The sequence below is a fragment of the Salvelinus fontinalis genome, chromosome 40, assembly GCF_029448725.1.
Source record: "Salvelinus fontinalis isolate EN_2023a chromosome 40, ASM2944872v1, whole genome shotgun sequence".
Lineage (NCBI taxonomy): Eukaryota > Metazoa > Chordata > Actinopteri > Salmoniformes > Salmonidae > Salvelinus > Salvelinus fontinalis.
The window spans coordinates 20,490,863-20,511,101 of record NC_074704.1 but is presented as its reverse complement, the minus strand read 5'-3'; the positions used below and the strand labels follow the sequence as shown (position 1 = coordinate 20,511,101).

Here is a 20,239-nt window from a genome sequence, read left to right as displayed (position 1 = left end):
CAAAAAGTACGATCTTTGTCCCCATGTGCAGTTGCAAACCGTAGTCTGACTTTTTTATGGCGGTTTTGGAGCAGTGGCTTCTTCCTTGCTAAGCGGCCTTTCAGGTTATGTCAATATAGGACTCGTTTTACTGTGGATATAGATACTTTTAAACCTGTTTCCTCCAGAATCTTCACAAGGTTCTTTGCTGTTGTTCTGGGATTGATTTGCACTTTTCACACCAAAGTACGTTCATCTCTAGGAGACAGAACGCGTCTCCTTCCTGAGCGGTATGACGGCTGTGTGGTCCCATGGTGTTTATACTTGCGTACTATTGTTTGTACAGATGAACCTGGTACCTTCAGGCATTTGGAAATTGCTACCAAGGATGAACCAGACTTGTGGAGGTCTAGAATTGTTTTTCTGAGCTCTTGGCTGATTTCTTTTGATTTTCCCATGATGTCAAGCAAAGAGGCACTGAGTTCGAAGGTAGGCCTTGAAATACATCCACAGGTACACCCCCAATTGACTCAAATGATGTCGATTAGCCTATCAGAAGCTTCTAAAGCCATGACATAATTTTCTGGAATTTTCCAAGCTGTTTAAAGGCACAGTCAACTTAGTGTATGTAAACTTCTGACCCACTGGAATTGTGATACAATGAATTATAAGTGAAATAATCTGTCTGTCAACAATTGTTGGAAAAATTACTTGTGTCATGCACAAAGTAGATGTCCTAACCGACTTGCCAAAACTATAGTTTGTTAACAAGAAATTTGTGGAGTGGTTGAAAAACGAGTTTTAATGACTCCAACCTAAGTGTATGTAAACTTCCGACTTCAACTGTATGTATTTGATGTGTTTGGTGATAAGTTTTTGACTGTCTGAATGTGGGAAACAGAAGATGGGTCATTATAGGCGTGGGACCCTCATTGGGGAGTTTTTATAGCATGTCTTCATGTTCTGTTAATAGCAACTGGGGCATCTTCATTTTGGTTCATTTGCAACGTGAAGGAGAGTTCATGCAACTTAAAACCTTCCTCATGTCCTCACAGATCCTGAGATCATCTTTCTCCTACTGACTAATGATTCACAACCTTCACTTTCGATCCATTTTCTTTAAAATGTATAGTGCCCTCAAAAAGTTTCTAGAGCAAAATACCTTCAAATTTCTTTACCGTCTCGTTAAGAACTTCAATGTGATACAATTTCTGTTTGGACATTTTAATGTTGTACGAAAGCTTATCCTGCCTCTTTATTTCATCCATCTTCATTCTTAATGCAGAAGTTCATTTCGGGTCATGCCATTTTATACCTCTCAGTACTTTATGGTTCTTATCGATAGTTCAGGTTTACCGTTTAGGATAAAGACCTGCCAGCTCATTGCTGTGAATATGCCCTGTAGCATGAAACTGTTTTAAAATGTAATTTCACAATATAACGTTATACCTTCATATCAGCTATCTCACCCTTAGTAGGTGCGTATTCATCTGTGTGCATCTAAACTCAGCAAAAAAAGAAACGTCCTCTAACTGTCAACTGCGTTTATTTTCAGCAAACTTAAATAATACTTTCAGCAAATGTGTAAATATTTGTATGAACATAACTGAGATGTAAACTGAACAAGTTCCTCAGACATGTGAATAACAGAAATGGAATAATGCGTCCCTAACAGTCAGTAACTGGTGTGGCCACCAGCTGCATTAAGTACTGCGGTGCATCTCCTCCTCATGGACTGCACCAGATTTGACAGTTCTTGCTGTGAGATGTTACCCCATTCTTCCACCAGGGCACCTGCAAGTTCCCGGACATTTCTGGGGGGAATGGCCCTAACCCTCACCCTCCGATCCAACAGGTCCCAGACGTGCTCAATGGGATTGAGATCCGGGCTCTTCACTGGCCATGGCAGAACACTGACATTCCTGTCTTGCAGGAAATCATGCACAGAACGAGCACTATGGCTGGTGGCATTGACATGCTGGAGGGTCATGTCAGGATGAGCCTGCAGGAAGGGTACCATATGAGGGAGGAGGATGTCTTCCCTGTAACGCACAGCGTTGAGATTGCCTGCAATGACAACAAGCTCAGTCCGATGATGCTGTGACACACCGCCCCAGACCATGACGGACCCTCCCCCTCCAAATCAATCCCGCTCCAGAGTACAGGCCTCGATGTAACGCTCATTTCTTCGACGATAATTGTGAATCCGACCATCACCCCTGGTGAGACAAAGCCGTGACTCGTCAGTGAAGAGCACTTTTTGCCAGTCCTGTCTGGTCCAGCGACGGTGGGTTTGTGTCCATAGGCGACATTGTTGCCGGTGATGTCTGGTGAGGACCTGCCTTACAACAGGCCTACAAGCCCTCAGTCCAGCCTCTCTCAGCCTATTGCGGACAGTTTGAGCACTGAGGGAGGGATTGTGCATTCCTGGTGTAACTCGGGCAGTTGTTGTTGCAATTCTGTACCTGTCCCACAGGTGTGATGTTCGGATGTACTGATCCTGTGCAGGTGTTGTTACACGTGGTCTGCCACTGCGAGGATGATCAGCTGTCTGTCCTGTCTCCCTGTAGCGCTGTCTTAGGTGTCTCACAGTACGGACATGGCAATTTATTGCCCTGGCCACATCTGCAGTCCTCATGCCTCCTTGCAGCATGCCTAAGGCACATTCACGCAGATGAGCTGGGACCCTGGGCATCTTTCTTTTGGTGCTTTTCAGAGTCAGTAGAAAGGCCTCTTTAGTGTCCTAAGTTTTCATAACTGTGACCTTAATTGCCTACTGTCTGTAAGCTGTTAGTGTCTTAAAGACCGTTCCACAGGTGCATGTTCATGAATTGTTTATGGTTCATTGAACATGGGAAACAGTGTTTAAATCCTTTACAATGAAGATCTGTGAAGTTATTTGTATTTTTATGAATTATCTTTGAAAGACAGGGTCCTGAAAAAGGGACTTTTCTTTTTTTGCTGAGTTTATGTCTGTATAATTGACCAGAAATCGAATCTAGCTCAGCTGCTCCATTCTAGAGTAAAGCCTTTTGCTCTGGGGGTTACAGTTACACATGTCATATCTCAGGGAAGGTTACTCATCACCATGTAGTTCACCAAACCTCCTCTGCTACATCTGCCCCAGGATCTGTACCATTGGGGCACATATGGCCCCTGTCTGTGACCGTTAGCCCCCTCACCTGCCCTCCTCGCGCTCCAGCAGGCGCCTGTAGGTGGCGATCTCTTTCTCCAGCCTCATCTTGGTATTGAGCAGCTGGCCGTGGCGCTCTCGCTGCGTGGCCAGGCCGCCCCTCACCTGCTCCAGCTCACCTTCCAGGCCTTGGATGACCTGGGACAGGCCCTGCAGCTGGCTGGAGTACTGACGCTGGGTGTGGTGGAGGGAACTCTCCAGACCTTTCTCCTGGGGAAGGGAAGGACGGGGGAGAGAGGAGAGAGGGTGGACAGGAGAAAATGATGTGGGACAGAAAGAGCAGGTGAAAACGGAGAGATCGGACAGAGGAGATGGAGGGTGCAGAGAAGGTGGAGGAGAGAGGGGAGAGGGAAGAGGGGATGGAGGAGAGAGGGAAGAGGAGATGGAGGAAAGGGTAGAGGAGAAGTATTAGAGAGGGGAGAGGAGATAGAGGAGAAGTATTAGAGAGGGGAGAGGAGATTGAGGGGAGATGAGATGGAGGGGAGAGGAGATGGAGGGGAGAGGAGAGAGGAGAAGTATTAGAGAGGGGAGAGGAGATGGAGGGGGGAGGAGATGGAGGAGAGAGGAGATGGAGGAGAGAGGAGATGGAGGAGAGAGGAGATGGAGGAGAGAGGGGAGAGGAGATGGAGGAGAGGGGAGAGGAGATGGAGGAGAGGGGACAGGAGATGGAGGAAAGGGTAGAGGAGAAAGAAGAGAGAGGTGAGAGTGGAGAGGAGAGAGGAGATGGAGGAGAGAGGGGAGAGAAGATGGAGAGAGGAGATGGAGGAGAGAGTGGAGAGGAGATGGAGGAGAGAGGGGAGAGGAGATGGAGGAAAGGGTAGCGGAGAAGTATTAGAGAGGGGAGAGGAGATGGAGGAGAGATGAGATGGAGGGGAGAGGAGATGGAGGGGAGAGGAGAGAGGAGAAGTATTAGAGAGGGGAGAGGAGATGGAGGGGGGAGGAGATGGAGGAGAGAGGAGATGGAGGAGAGAGGAGATGGAGGAGAGAGGAGATGGAGAGGAGATGGAGGAGAGGGGAGAGGAGATGGAGGAGAGGGGACAGGAGATGGAGGAAAGGGTAGAGGAGAAAGAAGAGAGAGGTGAGAGTGGAGAGGAGAGAGGAGATGGAGGAGAGAGGGGAGAGAAGATGGAGAGAGGAGATGGAGGAGAGAGTGGAGAGGAGATGGAGGAGAGAGGGGAGAGGAGATGGAGGAAAGGGTAGCGGAGAAGTATTAGAGAGGGGAGAGGAGATGGAGGAGAGATGAGATGGAGGGGAGAGGAGAGAGGAGAAGTATTAGAGAGGGGAGAGGAGATGGAGGGGAGAGGAGATGGAGGAGAGAGGAGATGGAGGAGAGGGGAGAGGAGATGGAGGAGAGGGGAGAGGAGATGGAGGAAAGGGTAGAGGAGAAAGAAGAGAGAGGTGAGAGTGGAGAGGAGAGAGGAGATGGAGGAGAGAGGGGAGAGAAGGTGGAGATGGAGAGAGGAGATGGAGGAGAGAGTGGAGAGGAGATGGAGAGGAGAGGAGATGGAGGAGAGAGGGGAGAGGAGATGGAGGAAAGGGTAGAGGAGAAAGAAGAGAGAAGAGAGGTGAGAGGTGAGAGGGGAGAGGAGACAGGAGATGGAGGAGAGCGGGGAGAGGAGAGAGGAGAGGAGAAGAGAGGTGAGAGGAGATGGGGGCAGAGGAGATGGAGGAGAGAAGGGAGATGGGAGAGGAGATAGAGGAGCGAAGGGAGAGGAGATGGAGGAGAGAGGGGAGAGGAGATGGAGGAGAGAGGGGAGAGGGGAGAGGAGAGAGGGGAAATAGCAGGATCAGAGAGATTAAATAATTGTAAAAATGGAGAGGGGGGAGAGAGAGCAGAGAGGGGATGGAGAAGGTGGAGCACAGCGATGGAGAGGGAGGACAGTGTAGAGGGGAAAGAGGGAATATGATAGAGGAGAGAGTGGATAGGGACAAAAGGTGATAAGAGGATGACACAAAAGGTGGAACAGACGAGAGAGTGAGAGGGGATGGGGTAGAGGGGGAAGAGGCAAGAGTATAAGAGTGAAAGAATCCCCAATAGTGCTTTCAGAATCAATCAAGATGAATGTTCGCCATACTCTACTGATCCAGTATGGGTGTTTGTCAGAGACAGGAAGGTACTGTATGTGTCTGCCGCAATGCTAAGCTTATAGTGGTGTGTGTCAGTGCATGTGTGTGTGTGTGCTTACCAGAGCATGTAGGGACTCGATCTCCACCTGCAGGCAGTGCCACTGTTTCCTGGCCTCGGCCAGCTCTGCCCGCGCCTCCCTGAGGGCAGTCCCTCCGAGGTTCACCTGGGCCCATGCTGCCTCTTCTGCATTGAGCTGGGGGAGAGAGGAGGTCATATAACACACACACACACACACACACACACACACACACACGCACACGCATACACCTACACGTGCGCACGGAAGTACGCATGCACGCACCTACCCACACACACACACACATCATTCACATGGACGTACATGAAAATAAAGTTCTGATGGAGATAGATGTTGACACACACAAACAGGAACAGTTCACATGGAACTCAGGGACACACACACACACACACACACTCATACAAATTGGCACCCGCACACACTCATAAGAACTGGCACCCACACCCATAAAAACTGGCATCCACACACATTGGCACAGAGCCAGAGGACTCTGTGCAGGTACACAAAGTAAAACAACTCTAAACCATGACTTAAACTTGATGAAACATTGTAAATAAGCTTCACACCTTTATAAATCGACCTGTAATCATTTTACCCACAGATTCCCACAGGGCACAAACACGTTGAATCAAGTTTGTTAGTTAAACATGAAACTGATGCTTGTGCTCAGTGGATTCCTCGAACCTGTGGACATCATAATATTAGTCTGTAATTACCGTGTAAACAAGAAGGTATTAGGGGCAATTATTGTAAATGTTAACCTTAACCAGTCCTTTTACAGTAAGAAGGATAACATAATAGCTAGTTAGCCTCGTCCCATACAGTATGTACAGAGCATTCGGGAATTATTCAGACCCCCACTCAGGCCCGATTCTGAAATGGATTCAAATAAAATTCCTCGTCAATCTTCACACAATACCCCATGATGAGAAAGCAAAAACAGTTTTTTTAGATTTGGAAAATATTACATTTACCTAAGTATTCAGACCCTTTACTGAGTACTTTGTTGAAGCACCTTCGGTTATTGCCTTGAGCCTTCTTGGGTATGACGCTACAGGCTTGACACACCTATATTTGGTGAGTTTCTCCCATTCTTCTCTGCAGATCCTCTCAAGCTCTGTCAGGTTGGATGGGGAGCGTCGCTGCACAGCTATTTTCAGGTCTCTCCAGAAATGTTCAATCGTGTTCAAGTTCAGGCTCTGGCTGGGCCACTCAAGGATATTCAGAGACTTGTCCCGAAGCCACTCTATTGTCTTGGCTGTGTGCTTAGGGTTGTTGTCTTGTTGAAAGGTGAACCTTCGCCACAGTTTGAGGTCCTGAGCACTCTGGAGTAGGTTTTCATCAAGGATCTCTCTGTACTTTGCTCTGTTCATCATTCCCTCGGTCCCTACTAGTCTCCCAGTCCCTGCCGCTGATAAACATACCCACAACATGACGCTGCCACCACCATACTTCACTGTAGTGATGGTGTAAGGTTTCCTCCAGACGTGACGCTTGGCATTCAGGCCAAAGAATTCAATCTTGGTTTCATCAGACTAGATCATCTTGTTTCTCATGGTCTGAGAGTCCTTTAGGCGCCTTTTGGCAAACTCCAAGCGGGCTTTCATGTGCCTTTCACTGAGGACTGGCTTCCCCAGATCTATGCCTCGACACAATCCTGTCTCGGAGCTCTACGGACAATTCTTTCGACCTCATGGCTTGGTTTTTGCTCTGACATGCACTGTCAAATATGGGACCTTATATAGACAGATATGTGCCTTTTCAAATCATGTCCAATCAATTGAATTTACCACAGGTGGACTCCAATCAAGTTGTAGAAACATCTCAAGGATGGTCAATGGAAACAGGATGCACCTGAGCTCAATTTCGAGTCTCATAGCAAAGGGTCTGAAAACTTATTTAAATAAGGTATTTCTGTTTTTATTTTTAATACATTTGCAAAATTTTCTAAAAACCTGTTTTACTTTGTCATTATGGGGTATTGTGTGTAGATTGATGAGGATTACATTTTTTAAAATCTATTTTAGAATAAGGCTGTAACGTAACAAAATGTGGAAAAAGTCAAGGGGTCTGAATACTTTCCGAATGCACTGTATGTGCTTCAGTCAACTCTGCTTCGCCGACAGATCTGGAACCAGGCTGTAACAGGGCTGTATTCCACTCCAGACTCCAGTCCACTCTGACATAAGGGGGCTCTAACTAGGAGGGCAACAAACAAAGTCATTCTGTAGAGCAGACGCTGGTTAGGTACCAGGCGCTTCCTGCCTGCAGCCATGGGCCAAGGTACTTAATCACGCCTGTTACATCAAAGTCACTGGCTGCATCCCAAATGGAAACCCTATTCCCTAAAAAGTGCACTACTTTAGACCAGAGCCCTATGGGAGCCCTATGGGCCCTGGTCAAAAGTAGTGCACTAACTAAGGAATAAGGTGCCAATTGGGATGCAGCCAGTGTGCCACAGACGGTAAAACCGACCAGACGGAAACAACACAGCCATGATGAGTGACTCATTCTATTGCCCCTATTCCACTGAAACCGAAATGCTCCTATTTCAAAACCTGAAACATGAGCGGAAATATCATCTCATGGGTAATAAGCCAAACTGACTAGACTGGCTGCGTTATTGTTGAAAACAACACCGCTATGAGAGAAAGCTATAGGTCATTTGCTAAATATATCATATTCCCTGAAATCAAAATGCTACTGTTTCAAAGCCTGAAATACTGTCCCCATCCGATGTGATGTTGTCGAAACCAACAGCTATGGAAGGTGGCTATACTCTACATGCCAATTGCAAGTTATCCTTTTCAACTGAAATCCAAATGCTCCTGTTTCAAAGACTGAAAAGATTACTGTCCTCAGCTGATGCCTTATAAGGGCTTAGCAGTAAACAGATCAGAGAGGCCCGTTACAAGTGGTGTATTACAATGCTGCGGTTGTGGTTCACGACGTATCAATATCTAAAGAGGTTGTATGGAGCAGCGTTTCAATATCGTAGTAAAAATCTCTTCTTCTGAGGTAACGGATTGTCTATGGGTACCTTTCTGTAAGTGGAGGGGTGTGTGACGAGGATAACGAGGGAAGGAGAGAGAAAGAGAAGGAGAGAGAGAAAGAGGAATAGAGGCGAACAACACATCTCAGACCTCAGACCACCTCAGAGCTCCGACACTAATTCAGTACAACAAATCAAAATAAACCAACTCCTCTTATCTTACCACATGTCACTGCGTTGCCTGGAAACAGCCGAGGTGAGCTATGATCAGGGTGTGACTAGGTGGCAGGGAGCCAAGGGAAAGACAGAGAGAGGGATGGAAGGAAGGAAATAAAGAGATGGGGAGGGACGAAGGCAGTGGGACACTGCGTACCTGTGGGAGAGATCCTCCATGGGCTCGGGGTCTGAGTGTGGCTCCAAAACGGCTAGGCCCGGCAGTAGAGCATGGAGCTTGATTTGGGCCGGCGGCCAGGCCGGGGTGTCGGTCATCTGGGACTTGATTTAGGCCGGTGAGGGTGAGGCGGTCGCACTGCGTCCTGATTCGGTCGAGGAGCTGGGAGAGCTCCATCCCTGTGCCATCCTCCTCCCACGCTGTGGCCGTCACTAGCAGCGCATCACAAGAGTCGGCCTGCTGCTGCTGCTGCAGAGCACGGGCTGCCTGCACAATGAGCCAACCAGAGAGAGGGAGAGAGAAAAGAGAGAGACAGGGAGATATATGACTGTAAGAGAGTATACAAGAGTGTGTGTGTGACAGCGAGAGGCGATGGATCTGATAATGAAGGAGAAAAGGGAACAGAGAGAGAACGAGGGCAGAGGAAGAGAGCAAGAGAGAGAGAGAACAGTGTGAGATCAGACACACGCAATGCAGGGGAGGGAGTCTGTTATTGAGCCTGTCTGGGACAGTGTGTGTGTGTGAGTCTGGGACAGTGTGTGTGTGTGTGTGTGTGTGTGCGTGCGTGCGTGGGAGAGAGAAGCTGGATCACGTAAAGACCTGAGTGGAGGAAGGGAAGGGGAGTATTAGTCAGCAGGAATAAAAATGGGTTAGTAAAAGAGAGAGAGAGAAGGGTGGGAGGATGACAGGAAAGCATTGAAATGGAAAGGATGGTGTAAAACCTAACAAGCCTTTCCACTGAGGTCAACAGGGGAGGTGTGCGAAAAACAGAAGTCTGGTTAATGGGCTAATAAGGAGAAGGTGTTCTGAGACGCTGCTCTTTCTTTACAGTCGCTTGCTTCCCCCTCTCCCTCCCTCTCTCTCACTTTCTCTCTCTGTCTCCCCTCTCTTCTGTCTCTCTCTCTTCCTTCTCTCTCTCTTCCTTCTCTCTCTCTCTCTTTTTTGTCTCACCTTTCTCTCCCCTCCGCACATAAACATTCAAAAAAGAACGAGACAGTGGGAATTATCAAAGGTGGAATATACTGTACAAACACACTGGATGCTGATCAGTAAAAAGTAAATGCATTTCCTCCTAATTGGAACAGGACATAGAGTTGGATAACCCCTGCCAGAGTCACTTCCCACTGGGCACAAACTGGTTGAAACAACGTTGTTTCAATGTCATTTTTTGATGTTTTGTGAAGTGGAATCTACGTGGGAAATACATTGGATTTGAAAAAAGTAATCAACGTAAACTGTTGTTTTGTGGGTGAAACCTTAACCACAGGATTATGTAATCATGGTAACCAAATTTCAACATAGACAAACCTTGTATAAAATATGTTCAGTTTGCAACTTTAAAACAATGTCAGATCTTCAACGTTATATCCAGTATCAGAAAAAAATTGTTATTATTTCAATTCAACCCAGAATTGGAAAAATAGACCATAAAATAGGCCAGTGGCTTCAAGCTCTTGTTGATTTCAATTGTAATGATATTTAGTGATATTGGAATGTTTTTGGTTGTCAACGCAACCAAATATCAACATTTGAAGGAGATGTATCTTCTGCTTGGATAATTCCATCTGTAACACTGACTTAGTCTGGCTTTTATTCCTTTTTGTCTACAAATGAATCATTGATATGTTGGATTCACGTCTGCATCTCAACCAAAAATCGATGTTAAAGAATTTGACTGAATCAAAACAAACCAAACTTTAAATGCCCATTCATCAAAATTTGTCTTGATTCAGTCCTATTCTTTAACTTAGATTTTTGGTTGAGATGCAGACGTGAATCCAACATATCAATTATTAATTTGGAGATAAACTGGAATTAAAGTCAGTGGCACAGCTGGAACTATCCAAGCAAGAGATAAATCTCCTTCAAATGTTGATATTAACAACCAAACACAATTCAATGTTATTTTTGAAATACAATAAATAGCCTATTAACTTGTCGACATGTTAACAAATGATGTGTTGGATTCATGTCTCCAACTCAACCACAAATACAAGTTGAAGAATGGGATTAAGCCAGTGGCTCAGATGGAACTATACAAGCAGTAGATGCATCTCCTTTAAATGTTGATATTTTTGATGCAACCAAACACAATTCAATATGACTTTTACAGTAAATAGCCTAAAGTTAAGGCTATCTTACAAACTAATGTTACAGTATTTATTCAACCTTTTTACGGATGTCTTTACTGAACAAATGCAGGTGTCCGCAACCGTACAGACCCTTGCAACATGCACACAGACACTGGCACAAGACCGTACCACATAGTCCTGGTGCATGTCCTGCAGCTCTGTCATGGAGTGGTGTAGCTCCGCCTCCAGCTGCACGTTGGTTTGCTCCACCCTCATCTTGTTCTCCCTCAGCAGAGCCACCTGTTGCTCCAGACACTTGGTCTGCCTCTCTTCCACCTCACATCTATGACAGGACACACGGCACATCTCATCATATCAACTGGGTCGTATTCAATAGAGCATTCAATGGAAAATGTTTTAAAACGTTTTAAAATCGAAAAACACTTATAAAAAAAATAAAAACATTTAAAAAAAACACTTATAAAAAATAAGAAAAATCTTACTGGACAGGTAGTCCCTGTTTCCATGTTTCAGTCTGTGATATTGACTTGTATTTAGCCTTGACCACAGTGGTCTATGCAAAGCAGCTATAAGCCTATACTTTACCAGGAGGTGGGGATGGTTACATAGGGAAATGTTTTTCAATGTAAGGCTACTGAATGTACCCGACTCTGGGCCAACTAGCCAGGGTACCCTACACGGGTGGTGAAACAGCTACACATACTGTACATGTAGGTAAACACTGTGACACAGTATATGGGAAACGCTACAGCCACACATCCATTGTATCTAAGCAGGTGCATAGCCCTTTCCTGCAGTCAGTGACTAAAAACACCCTCTTAGGCCTCACGGGTGTAATGTTATTAATATTTTTCAGAATTTCGGAATTAATAAAGATGTTTTTATTTATTTATGACGGAAATATGATGTTTCTATGTCAAACGGTTTTGTTATAATTCAGTCTTCTGTGAAGTACTGTATATAAAGTGTAATAGTGGGATGCAAACTCTATATCTGACATGGTACAGGTGTCTTCTGTTTTTAAGCCCATAACCATGTGTGTGAGGTGTATACTTTTGTCTCAAAGTAGATTTGTTTAAGACTACCAAGAATCACTCTGTGTGACACTGATTTAGCCCACTTTAGTCAAATGTTTTAAGATATACAAGTGTTTTCAGGTAAAGGTAAATAGACTGCACACTGCAATCTCTGCTCCCATGTGTTTTAGTGACCCTTCATCAGCTCTGACATAATTATGTAAAATACCTTATCATACAGTAGGAAAGAAATCATGCAACAGTCACTCAGTAGTTGCAATAGTCCTCACTTCCCAACATGCTAAAGTCACAGTCACGGACATCAAATCAAAGTGGGTTGGTCACGTACACAGTTTAGCAGATGTTATAGCAGGTGCTGTGAAATGCTTAAGTTACTAGCGCCTAACGATGCAGTAAAATGTCAACAAGTATACAAATAATATATATATTTTTTAAATACAATATAAACCTTCTGACACAGAGTTGCAGATAACATTGTGACAGTGACCCAAGTAAGGCCAGCAGGACACAATATATAAATAGAGGAGGTGTGTATTCATAGCTCATAGCTGTCTGCATGCTGTTGCCCTCCCTTGCCCTTCAGGGGTTAATGGATATCCCTGCATCCCAAATGACACCCTATTCCCCATTTAGTGCACTACTTTTGACCACACTCAATGGGTACCCTTATGGGCCCTGGTCAAATGTAGTGCTCTAAATAAGAATTAGGGTGTCATTTGGCACGCAGCTCTCTGGCAGTAGCAGAGGGGCTGGTGTGTCACTCTGCATCAATACAGATGGGGAAAGTGCCGACGAGGCACAACACAGCCGGGCTGCGATTTGTATGCAGGTTGTTGAGCAATAGTGGGAACTAGGCGAGTTACAACAGAGTGCGGACTGTACTGCTGCTACAGTAGAGAAGTGATTATAAAGTATCGCTGCAGGGGAAAATAAAATACCTGATTGTTATTCAAGAGGTGCATTTAAAGTGTTATAGATTGCAATTGGTAGGAGTAGGATTTGATGGATTTTCCCAGAAGGCATTCACAACTGCTATGGTATAGCTTTTGTTTTCATTAGATATGATGAAAATAAATACTATGAGGGCATATGTTACTGTATTAGTATAGTATTCTAGGACTGACCTAGAATGTCCCAAACACGACTGACCTGGCCTGGATGGTAGAAGCCCTGGACATCATGTGGTCAGACTGCAGCACCAGCTCTGCATTTTCCATCAGCAGATTACCAACCTACAGAACCAAAACACAGTCAACACACACAAGACAAAATAACAAGGAAGGGAATAAGATGCGACGAGAAGCGTGTAAAACATGATCGATTTCAGAATGTGTTCAATCTTTGTTGAACCATGTAACGTCATCGGTCCAATAGGTAGGAAAACACAATGAAACATGACATCACATTCGAATAAACCTCAGTACACTGGAAGTTCACATTACCAAGTGCTGCATCAAATTGGGGTCTTTTTTTTAATGTGAAAACATGCGGGTGAGGCTTATCGCAATAGAACAACTGTAGTAAAGTTTTTGCCTCCTTGTATTACACTAGCCTCATCTCATACTGTGTGGCATGACATTGACCAATGGAAGAGTTGGCTACAGCACATAGAGTACGGGACAAGGCTAACACACTAGCACAAGCATAAAGAGAGACGCCTTTGAATGTTCATCAGAGAAAGGAAGTTGGAACAGAGACGAGAAAGAATTATACTGTACACAGAGAGATAACAATGGTATCCACAATTTCATCTGATTTGGGGGAAGTAGATAAAGGGTTTCACTGCACAAAAAAAACTAAAGTATCCCTTTAATCAATTTAGACAAGCCAGTTGGAATTGCTCTTTATTCTGTGAGAATAAGATCACTTGAGGTTGAGCCACTTCACATTCATTGAAAAGACTGCACAATAATATTCTACCTGTTCATGCTTGTCAGATTGCCACCAGCTCAGTGAGTCAGATTTATTACATGATGACGTTCCACGATTTGGGTTCATTAAGACAATGTTACGCCCTGACCTTAGACAGACTTTTTTATGTCTCTATTTGGTTTGGTCAGTGTGTGATTTGGGGTGGGCATTCAATGTTTTGTTTTCTATGATTTTGTATTTCTATGTTTTGGCCGGGTATGGTTCTCAATCAGGGACAGCTGTTTATCGTTGTCTCTGATTGGGAACCATACTTAGGTATCCCTTTTCCCTCCTTTCTTTGTGGGAGGTTGTTTTTGTTTGTGGCACTATAGCCCTTGAGCTTCACGGTTGTTTTTGTATTGTTTATTGTTTTTGTCGGCGTCATTTTCTTAATAAAAGGAATATGTACGCTCACCACGCTGCACTTTGGTCCACTTCCTTTGACGACCGTGACAAAACCTCCCACCATAAAAGGACCAAGCAGCGTGGCCAGAAGTATGAGACAACCTGGGAGGAGGTAGAGAGGTGGTCGGTCGACACAGGGAGAGTGCCAGAGCCCGCCTGGGATTCAATTGAGCAGTGCGAAGAGGGATACCGGAGAATGGAGTCGGCGAGACGTACACAGTTAGCGAGGAAGCCCGAGAGGCAGCCCCCAAAAAATGTTTTGGGGGGGGCACACAAGGAGATTGGCTGAGTCAGGTTGGAGACCTGAGCCAAGTCCTCATGCTTACCGTGGCGAGGGTCGTACTGGTCAGGCACCGTGTTATGCGGTGGAACGCACGGTGTCTCCAGTGCGCGTTCACAGCCCGGTGCGCTACATCCCAGCTCCCCGCATCTGCCGGGCTAGGGAGAGCATCCAGCCAGGATGGGTTGTGCCAGCCCTGTTCTCCAGACCTCTAGTGCGCCTCCTCGGCCCAGTATATCCTGCGCCGGCTCTACGCACAGTGTCTCTGGTGCGTCTGCACAGCCCAGTGCGTCCTGTCCCAGCGCCCCGCATGTGCAGGGCGAAGATAACCATCCAGCCAGGACGGGTTGTGCAGGCTCTAAGCTCGAGACCTCCAGTGCGCCTCCACGGCCCAGTGTATCCGGTGCCTCTGCCAAGGACAAAGCCTCCTGTATGTCTCTCCAGCCTGGTGAGTCCTGTGCCTGCGCCCAGAACTAAGCCTCCTGTATGTCTCCCCAGCCTGGTGAGTCCTGTGCCTGCTGCCAGAACCAGGCCTCCTGTATGTCTCCCCAGCCTGGTGAGCCCTGTGGCAGCTCCACGTACCAGACTGCCCATACGTCTCCTCACTCCAGTGATGATCCATGGCAAGAAGCTTCCAGTGATGATCCATGGCAAGAAGCCTCCAGTGATGATCCATGGCACGAAGCCTCCAGTGATGATCCATGGCAAGAAGCCTCCAGTGATGATCCATGGCACGAAGCCTCCAGTGATGATCCATGGCACGAAGCCTCCAGTGATGATCCATGACACGAAGCCTCCAGTGATGATCCATGGCAAGAAGCCTCCAGTGATGATCCATGGCATGAAGCCTCCAGTGATGATCCATGGCACGAAGCCTCCAGTGATGATCCATGGCACGAAGCCTCCAGTGAGGAGTCATGGCACGAAGCCTCCCACGACGGCCTCCAGTCCGGGGCCCGCAGCGAGGGTGCCCAGTCCGGGGCCCGCAGCAAGGGTGCCCAGTCCGGGGCCCGCAACGAGGGTGCCCAGTCCGGGGCCCGCAATGAGGGTGCCCAGTCCGGGGCCCGCAACGAGGGTGCCCAGTCCGGGGCCCGCAACGAGGGTGCCCAGTCCGGGGCCCTCAATGAGGGTCCCCACACCAGAGGTGCCACCAAAGTGAGGTGAGCCAATGGTGGAGCGGGGTCTGCGTCCCGCACCTGAGCCGCCACCGCGGATAGACGCCCACTCAGACCCTCCCCTATAAGTTCAGGTTTTGAGGCCGGAGTCCGCACCTTTGGGGGGGGGGGGGGGGGGTACTGTTATGCCCTGACCGTAGAGATCATTTTTTTACGTCTCTATTTGGTTTGGTCAGGGTGTGATTTGGCGTGGGCATTCTATGTTTTGTTTTTCTATGATTTTGTATTTCTATGTTTTGGCCGTGTATGGTTCTCAATCAGGGACAGCTGTTTATTGTTGTCTCTGATTGGGAACCATACTTAGGTATCCCTTTTCCCTCCTTTCTTTGTGGGAAGTTGTCTTTGTTTGTGGCACTATAGCCCTTGTGCTTCACGGTTGTTTTTGTATTGTTCATTGTTTTTGTCGGCGTCATTTTCTTAATAAAAGGAATATGTACGCTGACCACGCTGCACTTTGGTCCACTTCTTTGACAACCGTGACAGACAAGGCCTGAAGCAGTTGTGGCACAGATATTATTAAAGCCGAAGAGCCTGTCACAGTAATTCTAGTACTTGACCTCATAAACCATAAATGTTTGGCGTTGACTGCAATGTGAGCACATGAAATTGGAACTAATGTTATCCAAAATCCCTTGCATTTTTGATATTGAAATGTTTGCTGTACCACCTAGGGCCATTTTGAGCAAACAGAGTTTCAATGTTGACTCTTCCTTTGCCAATCACAATAGCACACTACTTACTCAAGGCCAACACACCCATTCTGAAGGAGGAGAGGCAGGAATAACTTGGACTTATTTGTGTTGTGTTTTTGCTCACACAACCGCCTCAAAGGTTATGAACATAATTTCATTGCAATTACCCATTCCATTATCTTAGCCCTGACAGCTATTCATCTCTGACTGTGATGATTCATAGCCCTGAGAGAGTACAAACCAGATATTTGCGGTTTGTTTTCTTCCGCAGGGCACTTTCTCCAACTGAACATTAACGGATTGATTTCAAATGAAATCAAATAGTATTTGTCGCATGTTTCGTAAACAACAGGCGTAGACTACCAGTGAAATGCTTACTTACAGGCTCTTCCCAACAATGCAGAGAGAAAAATAGAAAAATAATAACACAGGGAATAAATACACAATGAGTAATGATAACTTGGCTGTATACACGGGTACCAGTACTCCTTATTATGGCTTGTTATTCAATGCCTCTAAATAGAATGAGGATGGCGCCAGGTCTTAAAACCTAAACCCACAACAATAACAGTAGTCTAGGACTGAAACCGGACTTGAGGAAGATGCACATAACAAAGTCAATTGTTACTATAAATCATGAATTAATGTCAAAGGAAGATTTGAAGAATGTTATCAGTTATGCGTATGTCAAGTCATACATTTTTCATTTACGGTAATTTGATTTATTTAGCCAGGATAGTCCACTCAGTAACAATTGTCACTGTTTTCCAGGGAGTCCTGGGTTCCAAAGAAATCAATATTCCAGGTATTAGTCCAGGCGAAAGTGTGAGGAAATGTCATACATACGCTACCGGTCAAGTTTTAGAACACCTACTCATTCAAGGGTTTTTCTGTATTTTGACAATTTTCTACACTGTAGAATAATAGTGAAGACATCAAAACTATGAAATAACACATACAGAATCATGTAGTTTCCAAAAAAGTGTTAAAGAAATCAAAATATATTTTATATTTGAGATTATTCAAATAGCCACTCTTTGCATTGATGACAGCTTTGCACACTCTTGCCATTCTCTCAACCAGCTTCACCTGGAATGCTTTTCCAACAGTCTTGAAGGAGTTCCCACATATGCTGAGCACTTGTTGGCTGCTTTTCCTTCACCCTGCGATCCGACTCATCCCAAACCATCTCAATTGGGTTGAGGTAGGGGGATTGTGGAGACCAGGTCATCTGATGCAGCACTCCATCACTCTCCTTCTTGGTAAAATAGTTCTTACACAGCCTGGAGGTATGTTGGGTCATTGTCCGGTGGAAAAACAAATGATGGTCTCACTAAGCACAAACCACATGGAATGGCATATTGCTGCAGAATGCTGTGGTAGCCATGGTGGTTAAGTGTGCCTTGAATTCTAAATAAATCACAGACCATATCACCAGCAAAGCACCCACACACCATAACACCTCCTCCTCCATGCTTTACGGTGGAAAATACGCATGCGGAGATCATCTGTTCACCCATACCGTATATCACAAATACACGGCGGTTTGAACCAAAAATATCCAATTTGGACTCCAGACCAAAGAACAAATTTCCACCGGTCTAATGTCCATTGCTCGTGTTTCTTGGCCCAAGCAAATCTCTTCTTCTTATTGATGTCCTTTAGTAGTGGATTCTTTGCAGCAATTCAACCACAAATGCCTGATTCATACAGTCTCCTCTGAACAATTGATGATGAGATGTATCTGTTACTTGAACTCTGTGGAGCATTTATTTGGGCTGCAATTTTTGAGGCTGGTAACTCTACTGAAATTATCCCCTGCAGCAGAGGTAACTCTAGGTCTTCCTTTCCATATTGACTGACCTTCATGTCTTAAAGTAATGATGGACTGTCATTGCTCTTTGCTTATTTGAGCTGTTCTTGCCATAATATGGACTTGGTATTTTACCAAATAGGGCTATCTTCTGTATACCACCCCTACCTTGTCAGAACACAACTGATTGGCTCAAACACATTAAGAAGGAAAGAAATTCCACAAATTAACTTCTAACAAGGAACACCTGTTCATTGAAATGCATTCCAGGTGACTACCTCATGAAGCTGGTTGAGAGAAATGCAAAAGAGTGTGCAAAGCTGTCTTCAAGGCAAAAGGGTGGCTATTTGAAGAATCTCAAATATAAAATGTATTTTGATTTGTTTAACACTTTGTTGGTTGCTACATGATTCCATATGTGTTATTTCATAGTTTTGATGTCTTCACTATTATTCTAAAATTGATCAATGGACTGGCAATCGCTCATATTTTATGCAAGACTCTCACTGAAAGTGAAATTGGGCATAAAAGTCAACCCTCCCGTTGGCTTCAATACTAATAGGTCAGATCTTGGTGCTTTCTTCGCCTTTGTCTCCATTCACATTCAGAGACCATAAATCAAGGAGTGGTTGCAAAACCTCCAATCAGCTCTTTCGAGCGAGCTTACAATTACAGCAGCCTGTGTTAATGGTCTACTAGGGCAACGGCCTTTAAAGCAATAAGGATCCACATTCTTGTGTGTGACAATGGAGTGATGGCTTGTTTCCAAATGTCCTGACATACTTCTCAATCTCTGTAACAGTTGACATTGTCTGGGTTGTCATATGCCAGTTTTAATTAAACTGCTATTAAGTGTAATCATCGCCAGGACTGAAAATCGTTAATAACCGGTTTGTTCAGTCAAAGCCAAAACCCTGCACGCAAGAAAACACCGTTGAGGTAAAAATGCTTTGCAAGCTATTTTCAGAGACATTTTGTCGGCTTTGGTCTACTCTGGTAAAAAAATATACTGATAATATACAGGACAAGTTAGATTCTTAAAGTCAGTCCTACTAGCTACTGTATGGCCACAACACACCAGCTCAATCAAATCTAGAAATTACAGTACCTCAGCATAATCACTGAAAAACAAATGGACTGTTTAATGAGTTGGGGTCCCTCAGGGCTCAATGTTTGGACCAATTTAAAAGGTAATAGATGGCAGTCTCACCTGGGAACGAAGATCGTCCACAGTCCTTTCCTGCTGCGTCCATTCCTGGGGGTGCTGGGCGTTCCTCAGACCCCAGTCTGCAATCTGGCCCTCCAGATGCCAGTTTGCCTCTTGCAGTTTGTTTACCTGCTCCAGGAAGCCCTTCAGACGGCTGTTGAGGCCCTGCATGGTCCACCGAGAGTCCTGCAGCAAATCCATGATGCTCCTATGCAGTGTACACCCCAAAAACACACACAGACACCTCTCAGGGGTATTATCAAACACTTACAGCCTCGCCAACTCAGGAGAGTGTCCGATACAAAGGGTCAACCCAAACGTACAGTAAACAATTATGCCATCCAAAACATCTTGCACTTCAATTTCAGCATACGTCCACACCACAGCCACTTGCAACCCTGGCAGGCGGCGCCCTGCCTGCCACCGATACTGGTGAGATTACGGACCCATGGGTAAATTTACTGGGTAAATATTTACCAAGCAATACTCACCTGTGAGGCAACGTGGCGTCCCTCACTCTCTCTCCTCCTCTCTCTCTCTCTCCCCCCCCCCTCTCTCTCTCCAGGCTAGGCAGCACCTTGTATTGGCAGTAGTAAGATAAGCACCAGCCTCAGTAGTCCCTGGTCGCGGCAGCGAGCTGCTCCTGATCTTCCCCTCCTAGACGGAGCTGGGCCACATTCTTCTCCACTGCTTCGAACAACTTTCACTTTCCCACTGGGTCCCAGGTCAGAGACGGTCCCCTGTCTGTGACAGATCAGATAGGAATGGTAGGGTTAGGGCTAGTCTCGCTATCGCTCTCGCACCAGCTATGTGTCAGCTGTCATGGGGTCAGCCATGACAGGGCCAGGTTCACTCGCTGGACACACTGCTGCTTACATCACCAGCACTCTGAGGCCCTTTGTGTTC

At 45.8% G+C, this 20,239-nt stretch overlaps 1 protein-coding gene across 1 annotated transcript in view; it reads right to left on the bottom strand.

Annotated features, from left to right (window-relative positions):
• The window catches only part of LOC129839169 (keratin, type I cytoskeletal 18-A-like), a 33,453-nt gene extending 13,614 nt beyond the window's left edge, over positions 1-19,839 (bottom strand). The window contains exons 1-7 of the mRNA XM_055906460.1: positions 19,825-19,839; positions 19,337-19,541; positions 13,000-13,082; positions 10,982-11,135; positions 8,703-8,987; positions 5,359-5,493; positions 3,162-3,382 (exon numbers count right to left, since the gene is read on the bottom strand). Of these exons, the coding sequence (XP_055762435.1) occupies positions 3,162-3,382; positions 5,359-5,493; positions 8,703-8,987; positions 10,982-11,135; positions 13,000-13,082; positions 19,337-19,534 (1,076 nt within the window). The 5' untranslated portion in view covers positions 19,535-19,541; positions 19,825-19,839. The remainder of the gene's footprint in view (positions 1-3,161; positions 3,383-5,358; positions 5,494-8,702; positions 8,988-10,981; positions 11,136-12,999; positions 13,083-19,336; positions 19,542-19,824) is intronic.
• Between the last annotated feature and the right edge of the window lie 400 nt (positions 19,840-20,239).